The sequence below is a fragment of the Ochotona princeps genome, chromosome 12 (genome assembly GCF_030435755.1).
Source record: "Ochotona princeps isolate mOchPri1 chromosome 12, mOchPri1.hap1, whole genome shotgun sequence".
NCBI classification, from domain to species: Eukaryota; Metazoa; Chordata; class Mammalia; order Lagomorpha; family Ochotonidae; genus Ochotona; species Ochotona princeps.
In genome coordinates, this window is record NC_080843.1 from 12,372,084 (window position 1) to 12,389,948 (window position 17,865).

General features: G+C 43.9%; 1 protein-coding gene across 1 annotated transcript in view; it reads right to left on the minus strand.

Annotated features, from left to right (window-relative positions):
* The window catches only part of DNAJC3 (DnaJ heat shock protein family (Hsp40) member C3), a 51,402-nt gene extending 48,223 nt beyond the window's left edge, over nucleotides 1-3,179 (minus strand). Inside the window, exon 1 of the mRNA XM_004577395.3 lies at nucleotides 2,927-3,179. Within this exon, the coding sequence (XP_004577452.2) occupies nucleotides 2,927-3,008 (82 nt within the window). The 5' untranslated portion in view covers nucleotides 3,009-3,179. The remainder of the gene's footprint in view (nucleotides 1-2,926) is intronic.
* Between the last annotated feature and the right edge of the window lie 14,686 nt (nucleotides 3,180-17,865).

Consider the following 17,865-nt stretch of genomic DNA (forward strand, 5'->3'; position numbering starts at 1 on the left):
AGGCCACAAGCAGGTAGAGGGAAGGGAAACAGAGCAGCAAGGACATGAACCAGCGACCATGCAAGGTAAGGATGTAGCCACAAGGCTACTGCACTAGATCCCAGAATTATGACTTTTACACATATAACTGTGTAACTTCTCTTTTCCCCACGACCAAATATGTTGTTTAATCAGATCAGATAGAACTAAGTTCAGATTATCATGTTACAAAAGAAAAAGAAATCAAATTATGAAAAAAAGATAAAATTACGATAAAAGAAAAATGGTTTTGTTCCCAGGCTACATTCCTACTCAAATCAGTGATCAAACCATTAGCCAACAAGCAAAATAACGTCCTAATCTGGAACAAGTCCAGACTAACATACAGACGAAAGTTTTCTTTCAACTCCAAAAATTCCATTTCTCTCCTAGTGCTTTAGACTCCTCCTTTAAAAATCTTTGAGAAAGATGATGCTATGGATTGACCTTTCAACATATGACCCAACATGCTTTCCTTCTTCGGATTACAATTAACAGAAAAGTCTGAAAGGAAAAAGAGGAATATTTAAAAATCATGGAAAACTAGGCCATCTAAGCTAATTATTTTGGTAACATATGCCAACTTGGTTTCACACACACACTCTCCTCTCTTATAGCCAAGCTCCAGGCCCAGCAATGGCCCCTCTCACTCGAATGCCTTTCTGAAAGCCGTGAGAAGGAGGGCTGAGGATCCAGACACAGAACAGTGCCTGCAAGAACCAGGGCTGGGCAAGGCTGAGGTACTAGGCTTTGGCTGGGAAGGACTTGGGTCATCTCATTACCTTGGAAATCTTTTTGCTGTTGTTAGAAACACAAAACTTTTCAGGCACCACCAAGATGCACTCTATCAGAAATTTGCAAGTTTGGTTTTAAAAGCCCTCCCTGTGAGATCCTGATGCATAATCAAGTGTGAGAAACACTGCAGAAATCGCTCTCCTGTGGGTCAGTGCCAGTGGCTAACAACTAGAAACAGGTTTTCCTCAGCTGCCAGCATTCATATGCTAAGAGATCCACCTGATACACAGGTGAGCCTTCCCCAAGCCCTAGGAGCTCACCCCCTCAGCCCCGAGGAACAGTACCACATACACGCACAGATAACAAGTGGCTTACAGACTGGCACCTTTCTTCTCTATTGCAGGCAGCCAGTCCCCGCAACATGGCACAAACACTGCTTCGAAGAAGGGAATATTCTGCCATGCCTCTGAGAAGTGTCACTAATGCCTTCTATAGAGAAAAGCTCTAATGAAGTTCTCCTGTGGAAAATACCACAACAGGGAAATGGAGTGTTCAGAGTCCTATAGAATCAGAAACTCCAGAAACTCAACAGCAAGTCTTAAAAGGTGACGCACAAGTTGGCAGAAAAAGCAAATATAAAAAAGTATACATCACTGTAACTTTTTAAGAGCACCAGTAACTTCCTCTGAAATGTTCATACTATTAATGTTACCAACTGAATAAATACTGGGGGGCGGTGGGGATTAAGAAGAAATCACAAGGCAACTAAAATGCATAGCCCACTTTAAAGTGGCTAGATTTTCTGGAGGCCAGGCTCACTATCAAATTCCTGCTCCCCAATATTGTCACACTAACATGTTCTGACTTGAGGTCCAAGAAATATATGATCAATGGTGAGCCAAAGAAAAACAAAGAGTCATTATCATCAAGTAAAACTTAATACAAAGGGATTATTAATCTTAAAAACACCAAGAAGTAAAACAGGGATAAGAATTGTGGCACAGCTAGTTAAGCCACTGCTTGTGTCTCCAGCATCCCACATGAGGGAACAATAACACAACTCCTGATGGTTCAGCTCTCTAACGCACCTGAAAAAGTGGAAGATGGACCAACTACGTGGACCTCGGCCTCTATGAGAGATGTGAATGGGGTTCAGGTTCCTGGATCAAACTCGGCCCAGACCCAGCTGTCCCTATCATTTGAAAAGTGAACCAGCGAAGGAAGACGTTCTTTTCTTTTTTCTCTCTCTGCCTTTCAGATAAAAGTAAATTTTTTTAAAAAGTGTTCAACATGAAGCGAATTCATCATCAACAATAGAGATCAGTGCCCATGACAGGTAACTAGCTACACTCAAATATTTCGCACAGCAACCAAGACAGGAGCATGGGTCCAATTGGCACTTCCAGCTTTAACTTTCTCCCCACTTGCACTGTTCCATAGAAGTAGCCAACATTCCACTCCGCAGGATCCAGGTGAGACGCAAGCTCTCCCAAGTTTCTAGAAGGACCTTTTTGGAGAATGCCGAAAAGCAAAGCCAGCTGAAGTTGCATGACACCACGCTGGGAGCTGCGTTGGTATCAACGCCTTGGCCTCCAGGAGCTCAGGTGCCAACCCTGAAGCTTAAATGCACAGACCTAACGACGCGCACCTGCAACGCGGTGTATCCGAAAACGATGGCCACTCACTCTTCAAAAACACTGTCCTCCTCCACTTCACCCACCCAGGCAAACGCACCCACCGCCGCCCGCCAACTCCAAAGCGGATAAGCCACCCCCTCCTGGCCACCGGCAAGCACCACCTCCCAGCCCTGCTGACCAACGGTGTCCACGGGCGCCAAGCCAGGGTCCCAGGAGACGGCGGTATCTGGGGACCGCACAGTCGCCGCCCCCTCTAACTTAGTCCCGCGGCCCGGCTCCTCGCCCCGAACACGCGGCTCCCGCCCCGCGGCCCGCCGGTCCCCCCAGCCTCTTCCCCTCAAACCCGGAACCGGGCTCCGGCCCGCGCCCAGCCTCCGGCTCGGGCCTAGGCTCGGCCGTGGTCTTCCCGGGCTCCCCATCACCACCACCACCACTGTCCGGGCCGCCTCTGCTCGGGCGAGGAGGTGCGGGTAGAGACCAGGGGTGCAAGGCTGGCCCCGGAGTCCACTCCTCCCGCCAAGCAGCGCAGGACTCACCTTCGTACTGCAGGTCCACCAGCACCAGCAGGAAGGGGAACACTGAGCCCAGCCGGCTGGTCACGGAGCCGGGGGCCACCATGTCCGAGGAGGCGGAAGGGTGCCGGGCCCAGCAGCCCGCGCCGGCGCTCAAGCCTCAGCTGCGCCCGCTCGCTCGCCCGCCCGCCGCGGGTTCCTGTCAGGCCTACGAGGCTCCTGGCGCCCGGCAGAAAAGGGCAGCGGTGGGCGGGGCCCGACCGACGCTCCGCCCCGGAGCGCCGCCGCCGGCCAATCGCCTTCTTTCTGGCCGCTGTTCCACTGGGCTCGCCTGGGTCGTGGTCGGCGCTGATAGGCTGCGGAGGCCGCCGCCCCGCCCCGTTTCTGATAGGATAACGTGGAAGCTCGAGACGAGGCTGCGTCCGGCGGTCGTGGAGCTGTCAGCGAGCCCCAAACCGCCGCGGCCGGCGGGAGGGAGGCGGCGGGGAGCCCGGGAGCATGCGCGGGCCGCCCGAGGACGGCCTTGGGGCGGCGGGTCGGCGCCGAGGCCTGGCTGGGAGGACCAGCGATTCGGGCTCTCCCGGTTGGTGTTTGTACTGGGGTGCGCTCGCGGCGTCCGCCATGGGAAGTCCAGACGCTGTCCCAGGAAGTACGCGATGGGAAGGCCAAGCGCTGTCCCAGGAAGTCGGAAGAGGGACGAAGCATCCCGGAACAAAAATTGACTTAAGTGTAAGCAAGGAAGGGTCAGGAGGTGCGGCTCGGTTAAGTAGGTGACCTGATGGCGGTAAAAGCCTTCCAGGAAAGCCAGAAGGAAGTTTATAACTGCCCTAAGACGGGTAAGTAACAGTGACTTGGAAACTTGGGCTCACCCTCCACTGCCACTCCCAATGTCCAGTGTACAGGAAAAAGAAAAAAAAATCAATTCTGGAAGATTCTGCACAGAAGAGGCCAAGGAGACATCCCGGTTTTAGAGGACAAGGGACCTTCAAGGATGCTGCCAATGTCAACTAGAGGAAAAAAAAAAGAGTGGAGTTTGCATCTTGTGCTTCCCCGAGGAAATCAGAGACTAAGCTGAACCAAAGTTTAAGTTGTTCAAATTGGCATTAGATATGTTCCCCGCCTTTTTCTCTGCCCCGCACACAGCAGCCATTTGTGAGTGGATGTACCCCTGGGCCGTTCAGTTTGGTTTTAATTTGTACTTATTTGAAAGGCAGAAAGAGCGAGGCAGATCCATCCATCTTTAATAGTCTCATTTATTCCCTAGATTGCCAGGGCTGCCAGGCCAAAGCTGAGAGTGTCAGACACCCAAGTATTTAACCGTACTTGTTGCCTTTCAGGGTGTGCGTTAGCAGGAAACCAAGATAAAAAGCAGAGCCCAGACTTGAACTCAGTAATGCTAGACTAGTCAGAATGCTGCCTGTGATAGTATTCTTGAAGAAAAAGCTCTAAAGATCAAAATTTAAAGTATTAGAATTGGTAGACTTACCTGAATTAAAAATTGCAAGGGTCTTCATTGGTGGATGATTTCAAACACTTATTGAAAGTTATATAGCCATGAATCCTACAGTATTAGAAATAACTGTTTCAGAGCTAGTGCTGTGACATAGTGGATTATGCCGCTGGCTGCACCATCAGTATTCATTATAGACATTAGTTCAAGTTTCAGCTGCTGCAGTTCCAATCTATTGTCCTCCAGCACTTTTCTGCACCTGGAAAAGCAGAGGAAGCTGACTGAAGTACTTAGGCCCCTGCACTCATGTAGGAGACCAGAAGAAAGCATCAGCCTGCCCCAGCCTAGCCATTGAGGTTGTCTGGGAAGCGAAACAGCAGATGAAAGGCTTCTATCTCTTTGCCTCTACCTGTCTATAACTCTACGTTTCAAATAAATGATCTCTAAAAAATCTTTTGAAAGTATCCTGACAGGTATCAGCATTGTGGCATTACAGGTAAAGTTGCCACCTGCAGTGCAGGCATCCCATATGGGCACCAGTTTCAGTCCCAGCTGCTCCTTGCTGAAGCAACTGAGAAAGCAGTAGAAAATGGCCAAGTCCCTGGGTTCCTGTACCCATGTGAGAGACATGGGCAAAGCACCCAGCTTGAGTCTGGCCCAGCCCCTGCTGTTGCAACCAGTCTCTCTGCCTCTACCTTTCTGTAAGTTTACTTAAATAAGTCTTTTAACGGTATCTCTAACCTAATTTTACAACAGATAAGGTAGCATACTTTAAATAGGAAAAAAATGTACAAAACTAAAATTATTTTCACCTGATCACTCTTAGAATAATATTTTTCAACAACACATTTTAGTTGAAAAAATACATAATGTTTGCATTTCCCAGGATTTATTTATGCAATATTTTAAAATTAAATTAAATTAATATTTTTAAATTAAATTAAATCTCTTTATGGCAATTAGTACTACCTCTTATTTAGCAAAAGACTTCAAAACCATGTTAGTGTATTTAAACATAATATATTCAAAATTAAGAATATTGTATTCAATGAGTTGAGCTATGTTTATTGGCCAGGGAAACAATGTTGGTAGATCTAGAAAGTGTTTTCCCTGCAAAGGACATGAAATTTGTTAATGGATTAATTGTGGAGAGAAATGTCAAGAAATAAGGTAGATATTTATAAACACCATTTGAGCCAAATTACAATAGATAGCTTTATAATTAATACAATGAATGCTGCAATATGCAGCCTTTACTTTTTTAAAATGTGGGGGTCTGACGTGGTATATCAGGCTGCAGCACTAGCATCCATATGGGCGCTGGTTTGAGTCCCGGCAGCTCCACTTCTGATCCAGCTCCCTGTTGATGGCCTGTTAAAAGCAGCGAAGGATGGCCCAAGTCCTTGGGTTCCTGCACCCACCTGGGAGACCCAAAAGAATTTCCTGGCTCCTGGCTTAGGACCAGTCCAGCTCTGGCCATTGTGGCCATTAGGAGAGTGAATCAGTGGATGGAAGATCTCTGTGTCTAACACTAACTTCCAATTTAAGAAACTGAAATGAAATTTATTTTTCTGGGGCTGACACAGTTGAGAAGTAAAGTAAGCCTCTGCCTGCAGTGCCAGCATCCCCTATGGGCACTAGTTCATGTCCTGGCTGCTCTATTTCAGTCCAGCTCCCTCCTAGTGCACTTGGGAGGGCAGTGGAGAATGTCCGGAGTGCTTGGGGCCCCTGCACCCACATGGGAGGTCAGAAGGAAGCTCCTGAGTCATGACTAAGGTTGGCTCAGCTCCAGCTGTTGTGGCCACTTGGGGACTGAACCAGTGGATGGAAGATCTCTGTGTTTCTCCTCTGTCTCTGTAACTATGCCTTTCAAATAAAAATAAAATCTTTATTCTAAAAGTTTCGGGGTTTTGTTGTTGTTTATTTTTATTTGAAAGGCACAGTATCAGAGAGATCTTTAGCTACAGATTTAGTCCCCAAATGGTCACAATAGCCAGGGCTGAGCCAGGATGAAGCAAGAATCCAGGAACACCATTCAGTTCTCTCTTGAGGTTACAGAAACCCATCATGTGCTGATTTACCACATTCAATATCAGAGCAGCATGAGAGGCTAAACATCTGGCAAACAAACATGGGCTTCAAAAGGAGCTGCAGGATGATGGTGGCCCAAACTGCTTTGCCACAAACTGTTCCCTGCAGCCTACATTTGTTTTTAGAAACATGAGCATTTATTTCCATAAAGTAGGTTTTTAACATTGGAATTCATTAGTCAAATACATTTAAAATCTTAAGAAATCAGATTATTTTCTCTGAAATTGTCATTTATTCCCCACCAGCTATCTATGCCCACCACATACTTTACCGTCACTATATAAAATGGATTGTCATGGTTTTTGTGACTGTGTTAAATGAAAAATTACCCTGGGGCCAGCATTGTGACATAGGCAGTTAAGCTGCTGCCTGCAATGCCAGCATCCCATATGGGTACCAGTTTGAGTCCTGGCTGTTCTACTTCCCATCCAGTTCCCTGCTGATATGTCTAGGAAAGCAGTAGAAAATGGCCCAAAGGCTTGGGCCCCGTATCCACATGGAAGACCTGGAGGAAGCTCTAAGCTTCTGGTTTCCGCTTTGCCCAGCCCACCCCCCTCTACCCTTCAAATGAACAAATCTTTTCTTAAAAACACAGTAAATAGACAATAGCCTTTTATGGCAACTTTATTGTTTGTTTCCATGGATTTGAGGATGCTGATCAAAATACAGTGTCTTCATGTAAAATTTTTAAAAGCTGTCCTGACTTCTAATTAGCCACTGCCTTGGCTCCTAGAAATATCACTCAAATCTCTACTTCTGTCTTCACATTAACTTCTCTTGCTTTTGACCTTGCTTCTCTCATAATCCTTGTAATTATTTCAGCCCACTTAGATAGTCCAGGATATAGTCTTTTCAACAGATTGTACTGAAGCAACTAGAGAGCCACATGCACAAAAGAATGAACACAGACCTCTTCCTTAGATCACATACCAATTCAAGTTCTATCATAAACCTAAAAGCAAAACCTGCATAAGACTCACAGGGAAAAAATGGGAATAAGTGTTCATGATCCCCAATTCAATGAAGCTCTCTGTACCACACAGAAATCACAGGCAATGAGGAGATAAGATTTCACAAAGCTTTTAAACCCTTGTGTTCAAAAGGACATTATTAAAAGAAAAACACTTTAAGATCACAAATGGAAGAAAAATTACAAGTCATATATTTGATAAAGAACTTGGATCCATGGTAGAGGCACTCAACACGGTGGCTGGCTGTGGAGTCTCAAGCAACCTTGCACCCATTGCATCTGCCATTTTCAGTATTCTGTTCCTGGGCCCACCTAGCTGGTTGAGCTTCCTTACCACCTCTACCACCTGCAAAGGGTAGATTCTGAAGCAGGAAGAGCTCCCAAGCTTTACAGCCTCCCTCCAGTTGGGGGATCCAATCTTTCATGAGACTTTGATGAACCAACAGAAGAACCTGTGACAAAGAACAAAATAACCTCCAGCATCTTTGAGACAGCTAAGAAAAAAATCTCCCTTCCTGTGCCAAGAGCTGCGGCAGGTGCCAAGTCTGGCAGAGAGGATTCTGAGTCACCCAGGCTGCAGAGAAGAAACTCCTCTGAAGCTAGCTAGAAAGACTTGTTTGATCTGAAAGGAGAAGATACCATTCATGAAAATATGGACATAGACTCGCAAGCCAGCCAGGGGCAGAGTGAATAGAAGCCTATGTCTGTTGCACCTGTGCCCAGCTCAGAGGCCAACCCTGTTCCATCAATGAGAAACCCTCTAGCAGCAAACCCTGCCATGTCTCAAGTTAACTCTACCTCTTCAACTCTGGTTTTGTAACTTTCTTCATGCTGGTAAACTATACAACTTGAGACTGATTGTACGGTTTTTGGATTTATCTCGTTTACTGTTGTCATTTTTCCTTCTTGAGGAACGGCTGTTTCACTTTCCCTCTGTCCTGATTCCTTGGGGCCTCTGAAATGTGGCGTAAGAATTGCCTAGCAGGATATTGGAGGGAAAGCTTTGTGACACTTGTTGTCATGTTTTTAAGAACAAATACTTGGGTTTCTAATGTGTTAGAAGGACTTTTGTGCCAAGGTTTTGAACACATTACTAGGACAATGAGCCTTGGCACCATTCCTGTCACCCCCAACTCACAAGACTGTTGCGTCCCAGAGCCTTTTCTTTGACATGCCCACCCTCCTGTCTCCTTTGAATGGAAGAATATTCCTGTGCCTTGTGCAACACAGTACAGCCCCACAACTCATGACTATCTGCCTGCAAAAGGCAGAGAAACTGCTTTTTACTTTTACATTCAGAAGAAATCCAGATACTAGCAGGACTGGCTTTCTGGTAACCAAGTTGGCTGGTATCTGCAGCAGAAAGCTTTAAATCTACAAACTCACAGGAAGGAAAAGTGGAGAAGCAAGCAAGAGAGGTGACCACACACAAATGGGTCTTTGTCTATGCAGGAGCAAATCCCCCAGGGACATTATTCTTACTAAATAATTCGATGCTGTGTGGCTGATGCTGGTGCTTGGCAATGAAACAGAATTCTCATCCTTACAATGTGTCCTGTTCTTCACAATCCCAGAATGTTGCTTAAAGTAAATGATACCCACTTTAAATTTAAAAAGGGGGAATCTATTCAGAATATATAAAGAACTATTACCAAAAAAAAAAAAAAAAAAAAAAAAAAAACAGAATGGGGCAGGCTTCGGAGCTGGGAATTGAGATGTCAGGATGCCTACACTCCAGTCTGATGCCTGGGGGCAACTCCTATCTCCTGCCTCTGATTCCAGGTTATTGGTGATCAGACCCCAAGAAGCAGCAGTGATGGTTCAAGTAATTGGATTCCACCCAATTGAGAGACTTGAATTAAATTCCCAGTACTGGCTGTGACACACACACACACACACACACACACACACACACACACACCTGCCACTTTCCCAGACCTTTTCAGGCATTTGGGGGAGTGAATCAGTGAATAGGAAAAATCAATCAGTCTCTCTCTCTCCCCTAAATTTAAAAAATGAGCTCAGTATATGAATAAACATTTCTCCACAACAGGTACATCAATTACCAATAAATACAAAAGATGCTGTAAGGTTCCACATTCTATTAACTAGGATGATTATAAACTAGATGAACCAGAGTAACCCTTGCTGAGGATCTGGAGACAGAGCAACATTCACATTTTGCTATTGGGAATGCAAAATAGTGCAGCCACTTTAGAACATTATTAAAACTCCAAGTGTTTAACAGCATTACCAGATGATGTGGAAACTCCACCTCTACATACAGTAAAAAAATCAATTTAAACACAGGAATTTTAAAACTTGCACATGAAGTTCATAGCTACTTACATTCATGGGAGTAAAAAAGTGGAACTAACATAAATACAACAGAACATTGTTTAGCTCTATGAAGAAATAAAATTAAATATGCTAATATTTTACAGCATGGATAAATCAAAAGATGATGCTAGGAGAAAGTTTCCAGTCACAAAAGGCCAGGAACCATATACTCCCAGTTACAACACCTATATATATGGAATACACAAAAGCACACAACATCTAGGGCAGATCTGTGAAGCTCCAAGATCACTCCTTCAAGTGGTGAATTAAGTATCCACACTGTTGTAATTCTGTCAACAACATACCACCTTTTATGGATGCCAACGCATCCATAGACTTAGAAGGGATGCACAGCCTTAGGTTTCCATTAGCAGTAACTAGTAACATGACCCATGTAACTCCAAACAAACTGGAAGGTTTGACTTGGACGATTATCATGGTCTAATGCCACATCAACAAAGAGAATTTTGAAGAATTTAGGAGGTCTTTTGGAGGCAGAGCCACGGGACTGCTCCCAGAGTGTGGGAATGGTGAATCACACCTGATTTATGAGAATGAGTCAATTTAGGAGCGTGACAGAGGAAATAGAAAGTACAAAGACTTTAAAGTGCAAGCAATCTTTGTATGTCTTACAAACAGTGTAGTGCCAAAGCAGTAATCCTGCGGGACAATGAAGTGACATGATGTCAAGAGACAGACAGACTGCTCCTCGACTGATCATGAGTTTTATCCCTATCGTAAGTGGAACATGTAAGTTTTAGAAAATTCATCTGATGCACCTGCTGACCATCATATGACCAGGAGGCATGGCTTACTACCTTCGCCCAGCACAGCAACAGGGTATTGTGTTATGTCGTGTTGTCCTGGGAGAAGATCCCAAGACCAAATTCAAAGTACATGTATAGTAAGAAAAAAAAACATTTTAAGTTGTGGACAGTTCTTAATGTCTATTAGGCTTTTAAAAGTAATTTAATCTTACTCTGTTGAAAGCAGGGAGCTACCACAGGGTTTTAAGCAAAGGGCTGACATTGGATTAATGTTTAAACAGACAATTGGATTGCAGAGGATAAATGTGCACAGCAAAAATGCTATTATAGCTCAGGTGAAAACCATGATTTGGGGCCTGCACAGAGGCATAGAGGACTAATGTGCCTATGGCACCAGCATCCCCTATGGGCACAGGCTCTAGTCCCAGCTGCTCCACTTCTGATCCATCTAGCCCCCTGCTAGTGGCCCAGGAAAGTAGCAGGGAATGGCTTAAAGCCTTGGGCCCATGCACCCATACAGAGACCCAGAAGTTCCAGGTTCCTGGCTTTGGTTCAATCCAGCTCTGACTGCTGTGGCCATTTGAGGAATGAAGCAGTGCATGAAATATCTCTGTCTCTCTTTCTCTCTCTGTTACTCTTCCAAGGGAAATAAAAAAAAAAAATTTTTTTAAAAACTATGGCTTGAAATACAGTTGTAATAGCAGAAATGAAGATGGAGGAAATCAGACAGGTGTGCATGTAATAGTATGAGAATGAATGGGAATGGATAGACATGGGACAAGTCAAGAAATTAGACATTCTTGATTTTGATTCAAGTAATCAAGTAATGAGCTTTGAATAAGAGGTATGAGTAAAGAAAAATGAGCTATTGGCGAGGAGGAAAATCCAGGGTTCCATTTAAGTCATGTTATGTTTGAAATGCCCCTTGAATATCCCAAACAGGCAATTGGATTTGTGGGTGTGGGTTGCAGAGCAAAGAGTAAACAGGAGCCATAGGACTGGATGAGATCAACTAAAGAGAATGCATTAAGAAATCCCAGGACAGAACTCTTGGACACTACACATTTGCAGTACACTAAAGAAGGAAAGCTGCCAAGTTGGATATGAAAGAAAAACCAGGAGAGTATGGCACCAGAGAATATAAGAAGGAACACATTTCTTTTTTTCTTTTTTTTTTTTAAAGATTTATTCTTTTAGGCCTGGCGCTATGGTTCAGTGGCTAAATCCTCACCTTGTATGCTCAGAATCCCATGTGGCTCTGGCCCATGTCCTGGCTGCTCCATTTCCCATCCAGCTTCCTGTTTGTGGCCTGGAAAAGCAGAAAAGGATGACCCAAAGCCTTGGGACCGTGCACCAAGCCTGGGAAACCTGGAAGAAGCTCCTGGCTCCTGGCTTTGGATTGGCTCAGCTCCGGCTCTATAAATTTGCTTTTCCTTCTCTGTAAATTTGCCTTACTAGTAAAAAATCAGACCTTTTTAAGAAAAAAGATTTAATTTTTTTTAACTTGAAATGCAAAGTTAGATCGCTTCTTGGCCTTATGCTAAGATCAAATGAAATACAGAATTAGAGAGAAAAGGAGAGGAGAGAAAATTTTCCATCTCCTCCTTCATTCCACAAACAACCACAGAGGGAAAACAAAGCAAAACAAACAAACAAACAAACAAAGAGCTGAGCCTATCTGAAGCCAACAGCCAGGTGCCAGGAATTTCTTCCAGGTCTTCCATATGGCTACATGGGCTCAACCACTTGGGCCATCCTCTGCTGTTTTCCCAGGCCTTTATCAGGGAGCCGGGCTGGAAGTAGAAACACCAGGACTCCAACTGGTACCCATATGGAATGCTGGAGCCACAGGAGGAAGCCTAGCTTCAACACCACCATACTCGCCCCGGGAATGTATTTCAAGAGGCAAGTGAATGAATGCTGTTAAACAACCAAGTAAGATGAGAATAAAACTTTGATTTCTACATAGGTAAGTTCAAGAGGTGCTTTCAATTGGAAGACCAGAGAAGCCAAGCAAGCGTGTGTTGAAGACTAAATGAAATGTCACAAAATGGACTCAATCCATGCAGACTCTTCCAAGAAGTATTTTTATCTTGGACAAAATGATGATACTTGTGTGTTTCAAAATGTCCACAATAAATTTTGTAGTTGATGCTGTTTCAAACAAACATTGTTTGAAAGGGAGCAAAGCAATTGAGGTTTTACTCAAAGGAGGGTGGGAGCTAAGGAAAAGATGATTTATGGCACAAGATTTTACAATCTGCTTAACAAGTAAAATGATGTTTCTAAAAGGATCCTTAGTGATGTACAATAATATGGTAATTTCATCCAAAAAGTGAAGGAGAGATGAACATCAAGAATAAAACGGTAAAGTTCACCTTTGATGTCTACCCAGTGAATTCCAGCCAGAGCAATGACTACTGGCTTCTTGTTAAAGCTCTACAACTAGAGCACAAGAGACAAAACAGAAAGGCACATGGAAAGTGCAGAAGACATTGCTCTAACCACCAGAGGTCACTGAAGGCCAATTCTACTTTTTGACTAGGAGAAATAATGTGATAATCATTTGCATGAAATAAAAGAATCACATAATAACATATTAGGTTATATATTTTGTTTCCCTGTTTCCAAAATAATGCTAACCACAATGAAATATATAAATAGATAGGACCTATGGAGAAAATACATTTGGTAGGGGAAAAATTTTTGTAGGAAAAACAATACTTTAGCCAGACAGCTACTTAGAATCTAACCTGGAAATCATCAAACATGATACCTTTTACTACCTCTGCTGCTCAGCCTAACTTAGCATATACGTTTTCTCTTAAATCTATGACTCAGTGACATGCATTAAATTTAACAAGTAAAATTAAGAATAGGTATTAAAACTAGAAAAGTTTAGTTTTTAAAGTTTTATAGTCTATTGTGGAAAAATAAGAGACTGTGAAATCAGGCATTATGTTATTTTTCCTTGTGGAATGAGTGATGCTTAATTCTGTCTGCTTATCTCCATTTGCTTGATTGTTGCTTGGCTTTATTACAGCAATAAAGCTCAAAACATTTTTGAGAACAACTTAGAGCATGAAAGGACCAATAATCAAGAACACATAAAATATCTACTTGTTAAACCTCTGTTACAAATTTCCTATTAAAAATTCATAGCAATGATAGGTAAACGAAAATGAGAAAGGAAAGAAAAGGAGTAGAGTTTAAGCCAAGATAAATATGTTCTTGGAGCTTAAACACGGGAAGAAGAACACCTTTGAGAACTGTTGTTCCCAAGCCATGCAGTCTGTTGGGCATATCTTTGTACCACTACAAGTACGCTTTTGCGAACACTTCCTCCACGATGGCCTTTCAGAAACATAACCCAAACTAGATCCATCACATTCTCCAACCAGAATTTGAATCTTAAGCATGCTTTCCAATACTTGAAGGCAAGTGGGGCTGCTATGAAAGTATAATTTTATCTGGGTTACAAAGAACTCTGAAATTCACCTGGTTGCAGTTTTCTTGAGGTTCAGCTTTTGGATTTCTTGTCTGATTTTTTTTAATGATCAATGTATTTGAAAGACAGCAGTAGCAGAGAGAATAACGCAACCCCTGACTCATTTCCCAAACACCCTCAGCAGCTAAGGGCTGGACCCAGCCAAAATACTAGGAACTCCATCCTAGAGTTCCAATTACTTGGACCATCTTTTGATGTCTTCCCAGGCATATCAGCAAGGACCTGCATCAGAAGCAGAGCAGCCAGGTGGCAAAACAGCTCTCTGACGTGGGATCCCTACGTCGCAAGTGTTGGCCTACCCACATTGTACCACAACACTAACATTTTCCTTTAATATTTTCAGTTGCCTAATATTCCATCAGCAGGATCAATTTTTGCTACTGACAACAAAGAAACCAGACCTGGTATTGAAATTGATGCTGAGGGGCCTGGCGCAGTGGCCTAGCGGCTAAAGTCCTCACCTTGAACGCCCCGGGATCCCATATGGGGGCCGGTTCTAATCCCAGCAGCTCCACTTCCCATCCAGCTCCCTTCTTGTGGCCTGGGAAAGCAGTCGAGGACGGCCCAGAGCTTTGGGACCCTGCACCCACGTGGGAGACCCGGAAGAGGTTCCAGGTTTCAGGCTTCGGATCAGCGCGCACCGGCCCGATGCGGCTCACTTGGGGAGTGAATCATCGGACGGAAGATCTTCCTCTCTGTCTCTCCTCCTCTCTGTATATCCGGCTTTCCAATAATAATAACTCTTAAAAAAAAAAAAGAAATTGATGCTGAGAACGGAGATCCTCAAAAAAAAAAAAATTATGGGTGTTTGGAATTGGTCACTGGGGCTAATAGGTTTTCAATCACATTCTATTATTAAATTTGTTATTAAATTTCTCCACTAAATTTGGGGCTCTGGCAACTAAGCAATTCTTGCCACTCACCAATTTAAATGAATTAAGAATGTGGGACAACTAGGCATGATCATTTTCATTTTGTGTAGAATAAGATCAAATCCCAAAATGTCACCATTGTGATGTTTCAGGCCTCTCTGTGACTTTGCTGAAAGAGCCACAGCTTATTTCTAGAACTGTTGAATTAAGGACCCACAAAAGCAAACCTAGAAACTGATTTTGTGAGTTGGATTTACAATCGTTCTAAGTCTATCCTAAGAAAGACTTTAGGAAATAGAGAAAGAGGATTGATTACATTATACCCATCCATTCCAGCATTTCCTCATCACATCTTTGATACAAACTTTGTTTTAGTAATAAAAAAAATAGGTTGTTAAGGGGAATCTTCTTTAATGCTTTTATACAATGCAATACCTGAGTATATGTGGATCTTTATTCTGTACTCCACTTGAATTGCTACACTACCTTAATTTGCTAATTTAATGGGTTATAAAATTTAAAGGTATTTTCCCAGGGCAGGTGTCGTGCCATGCTGGTTAAGCCCCTGTCTACAGCACTGGTATCCCACTATGTGCTGATTCTGATTCAGTTGCTCACTGATGTCAATGGGAAAGCAGCTAGAGCATAGCCTGGGACCTTGCACCCCTCACACGCATGGGAGACTCAGAAGAAGCTCTTGGCTCCTGACTTTGGACCTGCCCAGCTGCAGCCATTGTGGCTGTTTGAAGAGTGAACCAGCCGATGGAAGACCTCTCTGTCTCTCCTTTTTTTGTCTGTAATGCTGCCTTTTAACTAAGTAAATGATCTCATTTAAAAATCTGTTTTACAACATCTGTGAGGGCTGGATGGTTGAGTTGGTTAGATGGAACTAAGCTTTAATACACATTGACAAGTACAAGAGCCAAATGGGATGGGGGACAGACTGGTCTACTGCTACACATACTGGCAAGCCAGGGTAGGGGGCGGGCCTGGTGGGGGTTAATGTGGGTCGCCCTGACTAGGCGGCAGCTCCCACTGGTTGAAGGGCCGAGTATGTGCTGGGCAGAACCAGACTGGACTGCAACACCCATTGGTTCCAGTGCAACTCAGGACTGAAAACAGAAATAACCCAGCAATTGCAACCACCAGCTGATCGGGGTGATGGACTCTGCCGGGCCCTGTGCTTGCTAGAACATACAAGAATCTGGTCTGGGAATACCTCAAAGTTTCTTTGGAGATCTCCCCAATCGAACTGCTGGACTCAGAACTCTAACCAAGAAAAGACAGAAGACAAAACGGGTCAATCATTCATCTCAGCTATATGTTGGCAGCGAAATATGGGGCAAATGGAGACTTTATGATGGACCATATCAATCAGTGGACGACCTCATGGAGTGAAACTGGCAGCGATTCATAACTGGAGAACTATTAAAACCACTTGAGCGGGCTTGACAGCGTGGCCTAGTGGCTAAGGTCCTCGCCTTGATCCCATGTGGCAGCTGGTTCTAATCCCGGCAGCTCCACTTCCTCTCTATCTCTCCTCCTCTCAGTATATCTGACTTTATAATAAAAATAAAATAAATCTTTAAAAAAAAAAAACACTTGAGCAAATATCTCAGAGCATGCCCCACATCCGGGACTTGGGGTGGGTGGGAAAACGGGTGGGGCTTCTCCCTCAATATCCCCCTTTACCTCAGATACACGATGGAAACAATATGGACATAACAGTATTACATACTTCCCTATACCCCCTGAACCTTTTTTTGTTAACCATAATTAACTATGTAAAGATGGCCAACAACTATACAATAAAATAAAAAAAATTTTAAAAAATCTGTTTTAAATAAGATTTATTTATTTCTTTATGTTTGAAAAGTAAGGTTACAGAGAGAGAGATTGAGAGAGAGAGAGAGAGAGAGAGAGAGAGAGAGAGAGAGAGAGAGAGAAAGAGAATGAGATCTTCCATCCACGGGTAACTTTCCAAATGGCTGCAATGACAGCTGTGCTGATCCAAAGTCAAGAGCTTCTTCCAGGTTTCTCATGTGGGTGCAGGAACCTAAGGTCTTAATTCATACTCTGCTGCCTTCCCAGTCTACAAAGCAGGGAGCTAGATAGGAGATGGAGTAACTGGGACCAGAACTGGTGCCCGTTTGGGATGCCAGCATTTATAAGTGGAGTATTAGCCCATTAAGCCACTGTGAGAGCCCCAAGCAAATAAATAATAATAATAATAATAATAATAATTATTATTATTATTAATCTGAGCTTTAAAAAATGTTTTCTCACTGCTTGTAGAGTATGTTGGTGGTAGTTAGAAATTTCTCTCTCAGGGGGCCTTCTGGCATTCTGCCTTGCCAGTGAGGCATTGTTAAGCTACCTCTCAGTATTGGTACGCGTGTACTGCTGTTGTTTGAATGTGTCTTTTCCACAAGCCAGTGGCTTCCAGTGTGATAACAGTAAGGGAGAGGGCTTTATGATACAGGTAAGCAAGAAGAGCTGAAACTTCTGCTGTTGAGGAGGGCTGCGTCCTTACAAAGAGGCTGTAGGAAGCATTCCAGCTTCAATCCTCCATCTGCTCTGCCATGCACACATGCAGCCCTCCTCCCCACCAGAGGATGCACTAGCTCAAGGTGTCAATTTTGAAGCAAAGGTCAGATCCCCTCATCAGGTCACAGAACCTACTGGCACCTTGACCTTGGACATTTCAAGCTTCCAAATTATGACAAAACAAGTGTCTGCTCTTCAGGGATTATCCAGCCTCCAATATGTTGCTGTTGCAGAACAAATGGACACAAACATGAGAGAGCAGTGTGCATGCGTGTGCACGAGCTTAGCAGTCAATGGTTAGCACAAGATGAACATTGGGTTTCTCCTTGTTCTCCATCTAGTTCAGGACAGAGGTGATGCCTTCCCATGGTGATCCGCCCTCATTCTTGGGATGTGGTTCCCACTTCCAAGTCCTGAA